Source organism: Apteryx rowi, unplaced genomic scaffold (genome assembly GCF_003343035.1).
Source record: "Apteryx rowi isolate R43461 unplaced genomic scaffold, aptRow1 scaffold_10, whole genome shotgun sequence".
NCBI classification, from domain to species: domain Eukaryota; kingdom Metazoa; phylum Chordata; class Aves; order Apterygiformes; family Apterygidae; genus Apteryx; species Apteryx rowi.
The window spans coordinates 3,669,315-3,677,069 of NW_020447197.1; the positions used below are offsets into that span (position 1 = coordinate 3,669,315).

General features: G+C 44.7%; 1 protein-coding gene across 2 annotated transcripts; it reads left to right on the forward strand.

The window, feature by feature from the left end:
• Nucleotides 1-6: 6 nt before the first annotated feature.
• GHSR (growth hormone secretagogue receptor) lies at nucleotides 7-4,184 on the forward strand. Of its 2 annotated transcripts, none has more exons than XM_026061800.1 (2): nucleotides 7-784; nucleotides 3,880-4,184. In XM_026061800.1, exons 1-2 carry the CDS (start codon nucleotides 31-33, stop codon nucleotides 4,182-4,184), a joined length of 1,059 nt encoding a protein of 352 aa, XP_025917585.1. In that variant the 5' UTR covers nucleotides 7-30. The 2 variants fall into 2 exon arrangements, with proteins under 2 accessions (XP_025917585.1, XP_025917595.1); XM_026061810.1 differs by having other exon boundaries at nucleotides 3,928-4,184.
• The last annotated feature ends 3,571 nt before the right edge of the window (nucleotides 4,185-7,755 follow it).

Below are 7,755 nucleotides of genomic sequence, written 5' to 3' on the forward strand. Positions count from 1 at the left end.
GGGCGGTGATGCGCAGCCCGCGGCGGCAGGATGCGGGAGGGGAGCGCAGGCGGCCGCGGCGCCGAGAACCGCACGGGCCCCGAGCCCCCGCTGCACCTCTTCCCCGTGCCCGTCCTCACCGGCATCACCGTGGCCTGCGTCCTCCTCTTCGTCATCGGGATCGTCGGCAACCTCATGACCATGCTGGTGGTGTCGCGGTTCCGGGACATGCGGACCACCACCAACTTCTACCTGTCCAGCATGGCCTTCTCCGACCTGCTCATCTTCCTCTGCATGCCCCTGGACCTCTTCCGCCTCTGGCAGTACCGGCCCTGGAACTTGGGGAACCTCCTCTGCAAGCTCTTCCAGTTCGTCAGTGAGAGCTGCACCTACTCCACCATCCTCAACATCACCGCCCTCAGCGTGGAGCGGTACGTCGCCATCTGCTTCCCCCTCCGAGCTAAGGTGATCATCACCAAAGGGAAGGTCAAGCTGGTCATCCTCTTCCTCTGGGCTGTCTCCTTCGTTAGCGCCGGACCCATCTTCGTCTTGGTCGGGGTTGAGCACGAGAACGGCACCAACCCGCTGAGCACCAACGAGTGCCGAGCCACGGAGTATGCCATCCGGTCGGGGCTTCTCACCATCATGGTCTGGACCTCCAGCATCTTCTTTTTCCTGCCCGTGTTTTGCCTGACTGTGCTGTACAGCCTGATCGGGAGGAAGCTCTGGCGGAGAAAAAGGAAGAACATCGGTCCAAACACTGCCATCAGGGATCAGAACAACAAGCAAACTGTGAAGATGTTAGGTACGACTCTTCTTGCTCTGCTTTTTAGAGTGTGTGTGAGAGTGTGTGTGTGAGAGACGCAGAGGGATGGAAGGGCTGAGAAAAACACCAGCAGTTCATGATTATTGCTTCCAAAGGAAAGCATTTATTGAAAATTTTTCATACAAAGGGCTACAATTTAAGGTATTTGTAGAATAACACTCCTCCCTCTTTAGATTTATTTCCAGCGGGTTTGAGCTGGGGGCTCCGAAACGGTTAAGCAGATGTTAATAACAATTACTGACAAGGACAAATACTACAGATAGAATTAGTTATTGCCCTGGAGATTTTTGAACATTTTTGCTCTTTGGTTGTGGATACCGACATTATTTAGAGAAGGACAGTTTATTTGATTTTTAAACAAAGCTAATCACTTACAGAGCTACAAAGTTTAGCTGCAGACTAAGTAAACAGGATATGATGTGCACTTAGTTTTAAATGAAAGGATTATCAGGTTTTTAACAAATGGGAGATTATTTACAAGCATGGCTGTATAAGCTTATGAAAACTAATCTGCATTTTTGTATTAGAGGAACACCAGCACGTGCCAAATAGGGAGCGTTTTGCCTCCTCTGAGGTCTGTGATCCTATAAAATTCTCACTGACATTAAGAAAACAGGACCGAGCCGACAGACTGTCATTCCCAGTTTGGTAGATTTACATTTCTGAGTGGTTGAAGCAAGTTACGGTTGGCACACGGAAACACGAATTTCAACACAGTGACGCTGTCAGCTCTCCGAGTCGGTGCGTTCGGTGGGAGCTCAGTGCACAGAACAAGAAGTTAGTGGCTGAAAGCTGTAGGAGCCTTGTTCTGGTGGGTGCTTCAGTCGAGCCCGGGTCCTCCGCCGGGTGAGTCACCGCGTTGGTTTTAGAGGGTCTGTTCACGGGGGTGAGATTTCTTTACGTGGTGGTTTCAGCCGTTCGGCCGGGCTCATTTCAGCTGAGCTGAAGTTACCGGGCTAATGAGCTAGATGAAGAGGTGGCAGCGGGTCCTAACTACCTTAATCATTAAATGGGAGCCCAACTGACTTTTTTGTTCTTGCGCTGTTTTATTACCATGCAACGGCTGCAAGAGTAATAAAACCTGCAGCATTCTTTGTGCCTTTTCAATTACAGTTTATGATCAATAAAATTACTTCAGTCTGCTAAGCGTGACCTTGGAAGTAATTCATCATATTACACTTCTAGAGCCTCAGAATTATGAACCTGTACTTATAATAACAAAACTGCTAGCATATATTACTCTCATGTTTATATTTCTGAATACTTAACCATAAAGAACTTCAAAGCAATAACTGATTATTTCTGCACTGAGGTATTGCCACAAGCATTAATATTTCAAACACCTTCTTGCTTTTACTAACAAGGTCAGAGAGCAGCAAGATGGTGACAAGGCTGTCCTTTGACAGAGACACAGTATTCTCTAAATAGCAATAGCCTAATGTTGGATGGAAAGAAAAGTAGTTAATAAAGGCTCAGTGCTAGCAGATGCACAATGCATTTTGCTCTCACTGATTTTAGTTTTCTGCTTAAAATTTAGAAGGCAATTTCTAAGTCCTTAGCAAGTCATGGAGCACCAGGTAAATGGGATTAACAGCAACACTTCTTTTAGACTATAAAGTAAAGTTATGCTTCTAGGTCCATAACTAAAGCCCTAAGTACACAGCCTAACTTTCAAAGCAGCTATCATACACCGTTCCTATTGAAATCAATGTCATTCTGCACCTGTGAAGATCAAACTGTATCTTTAAAAGTCTAACTGTGGATATGCATGCCCACACGTGAAAATACTGGCTATGCTTAAAATGCTGTTTATAATAATAGCAATGTTTGTTACATGGGTTTAACTCCAGAGCAGCCTTGTTAGCTCGGGAAACATGATCTGAGTTTTGCAGGGGGAGAAACTGAGGAAAAAAATGGAAGTGGTTGGCTCCAGAAGATGCAGAGCTGGAAATTAGATCCTCTGAATCCCAGCTCTGGGCTTTATAGCCCACCATAAGTCCTCCATAAATGGTCATTTAAATTTGGACTCTTTTTCATGAAGTTTTTAAGGAAAGTTGCCAATAATCATCCCACTTAGCTCTTTGAATTTTATTTCTGCTGTGACCTGACATGGTCTGAAATCCTGCCCCACAGAAATTGGTGGGAAACACTAAGTTATTGCAATGGAGTTTGGATTAATACAAGCAGGACTGTTAACGAGACAGAAGAGATGACTGATAAAAATTATTTAAGACTGTCAAAAGTCCTGTCTTGAGTTTTTTCTCTTTCTGGTATATTAATAGGTACATTCAAAGCAATGTGAAAAATACTGCAGGTCAAGAGCACACAGTAAACCAACAGAAAAAGTTCCCCTCTCTCTAGAATGGAAACTGCAAGGGGCCAGTGTTCAAAGATGCACATATTCCTGTGATTACACATATGTATTATTATGCATGTTTCTATATCATTGTGCTAGTACAATATTACAGGAATAACATGTAATCATATAATTATATATTAAGTTCTACTTTTCTTGAAATAACTCATGTTCCGAAAAACAGACAAACTAGAAGCGTGGAGCGTGCACCAGTCTGTTGTTACCTTGGAGTATGTTCTCTACAGACCTGGATCCTGTTGCTTTATTTCGCTTTGGGCCCTTACCTTAAATCATTTTGCTTCCCAACTGTTGTATTCTTCTTTATGAACAACAGTGTTGAGTCTCTCACATGATATGTAACTTGCTGTTGTTAAACACTGCACATGATAGACTATGTTGATGCTTTTTTATCACCATTCTGCTTCTTTAATTCTCTCTTTTTAAGGAAACCTAAGTTTATATAGTTCAAAAGTATGCTATATCAAATTAGCGATGCAGTAGACATACAGCCTGTTGAAATATGATCCTTGTGTATTAAATATAGCTAATTTAAACTGTCAGAAAATGTATCTGAGAGAGACAAAACTGAAAAAGAAATTGGGATGCATTTTCACACGTCAAGATCAATGTGTTAAAGGAATAGAAATATATTTGGTTTAAATCAGCCATAGTTTAACATTCATACTTAACTCCATTTCTTTTGCTGTTTTCATTTTAGTTGTGGTGGTATTTGCTTTCATACTCTGCTGGTTGCCTTTTCACGTAGGACGGTACTTATTTTCCAAGTCCTTCGAAGCGGGGTCCTTGGAGATAGCAGTGATCAGCCAGTACTGCAACCTGGTGTCCTTCGTGCTCTTCTACCTTAGCGCAGCCATCAACCCCATCCTCTACAACATCATGTCCAGGAAGTACCGCGTCGCCGCTTGCCGCCTCTTCGGGCTGAAGCCGCTTCCCAAGAAAAGACTCTCCAGCACGAAGCAGGAAAGTTCCCGCGCCTGGACAGAGCCGAGCGTCATCACATGACCGGAGCGCGGGGGCGCGGGAGCCGCGCTCGCTCGCCGGTGTTGCCCAGGGAGCCGCGAGGGAAGGGGACGGGACGGCACGCGGAACGCAGGGCGAGAGGGAGAGCCGCGCTCCCGTCGCCGGCTGGCTTTGCTGCAAGTTGCAACGGAGGCAGTTAAAGATTAAAAAAATAAATAAAATAAAATAAAAAATCTAAACTTTGAGAGCACGAAAGGAGGCACACGGCTACAGCATCCAGCACCACTCAGATGTTATTTTTCAGCTGCTTTTGCCTATGTGATTATTATTATTATTTTTTTAACACGGACTGCAGCAGGAGAGCGGGGCTTTACCGCTCAGAGCAGGCGAATGCAGCCCCCTCCGCTCGAGGGCTTGCGCGACTTCGAGTAGCGGCTAATTCGAGCTGAGTTTTTCCAGAGTTAACGTTAGTTTTGCTAAGAATTTTGCTAGTGTATAATCAGACCCTAAAGAGAGAAAGTTGAATTGCCTTTTTGGTGCAGTAAACGTGGAATTTGATATGCTTTTCATAATCCCGATTTTGTAAAAAAAGTAAATTTTTCCTCATTTAGAGGAAAATGATTTCTTAAAAAAGAGAGAGATAAAAATGGATAATTTCTAAACATACTACTAAAAATAAACAACCTTCATATTTTGCCTGAATAGAAAGGAAATGAAAAAATACCTTCACAGAAATGGCTGAGAACACGGCTTGTACTGAAATATTTTTTTAGGTATATATCAGTGGGACAAGGACAGTGCTGACTTCAGAGCTGCAGCGATGCTGTAAAAATACAGAATGTAATCATCTCCCACCAAAGCGATTTTTTACTAGCTAAATCATCCGTACTTGTTCTGTTCAGCTTGACTGTGAACAAATTGATGTATTTGAACTTGGAAGCTTTTAGTTGTTTCAGTATCGTAATGAATCTCCGGCTACCTGTCCCTTTGCTGTGCACTGCGGTCCCCCCACATTCGTTAGCACTGGGGGTCTCCTGCCTGGAAACACCCTCCTTTTTGCTTAAAAACGGCCGGTTTGGTACCGGCGCAGCGCCTGCGCGCGGGCAGCGTGTCCGCCGCGCGGGCGGCAGCTCGGGTTGCCCCCAGCAGAGCACGGCGTACGCTCGCACCAGCTCGCTGCCGTATTAATTTCAAACTCGCGCTCGCTGGCTTTTGGGAACATCTGTAGCAAACGTACTGAGAGAGTAATGGAAAAATCTGCACTAAAACACGGAGGCAGAGGCGTTCTCGTCCTTGACCCATAAAAATCTCAAATTCGGTTGATTTTTGTAACTCAAATATCCTATTTAAAAGAAAAGAAAAAGCCTTTCCATCCTGTTTGCTAATGTGTATGTCTTATATTGCATCCGTTGTCACATCAACATGTAGGTTTTGTGGTCCAGCTAATACAGCTTATGAGCATGCATGTGCAATAGCGGCTTTCTATTTATTTTGTCCTAGTATTTATTACCAGCTGGTCCACAATCGATTCTACGTAATGAGTTGTCCGTTATCAAGAATTTCCTACTGCCTTGAAGCTCCTGTTAATGATGATGGGCCATATTCCGCCTGTTGCACCTTTAGCTGACGGCGCTGCTCAGGTATAACGAAAAGTGAATTTGGCCTATTCTGTACATACTGTCTCTTTTATATCACATTTTGCTGTGTTAGGGCTACAAATTTGGATTGCTTCTCTTTGACGTGGCACCTGAATTGGTTTTGCTCCCCAACGGTGATATTTTTGAATGCAAACGTACGATTTAAGGGACAAACCATAAGAACAGCTGGGGAAGCCAAGACCGATCAGAGATGCAAAGGGTCAGACTAAGGAGACCCGGTGGTGTGAACCTCAGGAGCGAAGCGAGCCCCAGGCTGGTGGGCCGTTGGTAGGAGAGCCATTGCGCTCCAAGGATCATCTCCCCTTCGGTCTCCAACACCACTTCTGCTTTTTTATCCTTTTCGTTCTTTCATTCCTTGTTGACGGACAAACAGATCTGATGGCAGATACCATGCAACTCAGGGAAACAAGAAATTTGGGAATCTTGAGAAGGCTGTAAAGATGCAAGCTCATGAACTACATCGCTGTGTAAATGAATTGAATGTACGCCTAACATCACCTCAGTGTTTCAAATTTCGGCTGTGTCTATGGTATTAAATGTGAACAGAAAATGAAATAAAGTTATGAGAACCTTTATAATCCTACCGTTTGCAATATTTGTGGCGGTGCAGGAGTGGGTGTGCTGGCACGCAGGGTGGAGAGCAGGTCTCAGTCAGATCCGTTCTGGTCTTTCCCGACCAAATGGCAGTTGGACGCGGCCCCGGGCATGGGGAGGTGACAGGGGACCTGGCACGGGGCAGCCACTGGCTCTCACCTGCCATGGTCGGGCTAGGAGATTGCGGCCGTATAGGTCGTGTCTATATTAGAAATGCCAAAGCCAGTGGAGCCGCGCTTACTGGCACGCGTGACCTGCAGATGGTGAACGGGGCCTGCTCCTTCAAATCACTGCTCCTGGGTACGGTGCTGTTCTTCTGTGGAAAACAAGAAAAAAAAAATCACCTGGATAACCTTTACTTCTGCTTCAAAAAAATCAAACGTCGTCAGATACCTCTAGGAAGATACATATCCCGCCCCGCCGCCACCGCTAAAAGAGCTGAATGGGGAATTGCTCGCCTCAAGGGTAAGTAAGTTATTGCCTAAGTTGTGATGGTTCAATTATTTCTTCATTCAAACAAATGCGTAACTGAGATTTTGAGAGCTAGCTTCCCGTAAAAGCCGGGTGGAAAAAATGCAGAAGCATTTTCTATCTAGGCATAGATAACTGAAGTCAGTCCCAGGTGGATATAGAGAATTTGTCCCAGGTAGCAACGTCGGGAAAGGTGACGGGCAGGTTTCTCCTCTGTCCCCCAGGGCATTTCTGCAGCCCCAAAGCCTCCCCTATCTGAAATAACTTTTTGTTTGTTTTGTTTCTGTGGGGTTTTTCTACCGGGCGTTCAAACAGGGCTTTGGAGATCTGTTTTACAAAGACTGGAGCGCTTGCAGGTGTTCTGCAGGACAGCTTGGCAGCAAAATTTCTTACAGGCTGCTGAGCCTTTGGCCACCTTTCTGGAGCCCCATCCGCATGGGAGCAAGCTTTGCCAGTCCTAATAGGGGGAATAATAATAATAATAAAAAAGTACAGGGGCTTTGTGAGTCAAAATTTTGCCATGTTCTCACTGCCCTGTGTGAGGAAACCCCATATTGGGAATAATTTGTCTGCTACGCTGGAGGTTCATTCATTAAACAGTTCACATCTTGAAGGCTTTTCTAACTCTACATTTTGTATTGCAGCTTCACAAATAAACAGGAACAATCTGGCTGAGTTTTATTTCTTGGCCACGTGTTAAATCGGTGATGAAATAGGTCAAAAGCACTTCACCGGAAAGCTTCATTCATTTTAGAAAAGTACCTTTGATGGAGGCAGGCACAAGGCAGAAAATCACGTCCTATTGTACTTCTTGCCAAAAATAAAATATTCTGGAAAAATAGCACTTGCATGTCAAATTTTGACTCAATAGATGTTCGGAATTTATGTAC

Excerpts from the sequence above, each read along its gene's own strand:
- GHSR (XM_026061800.1), top strand. The coding sequence starts at position 31 with ATGCGGGAGGGGAGCGCAGGCGGCCGCGGCGCCGAGAACCGCACGGGC. Across the intron at positions 785-3,879 it reads GCAAACTGTGAAGATGTTAG|TTGTGGTGGTATTTGCTTTC; the intron begins GTACGACTCTTC and ends TTTTCATTTTAG.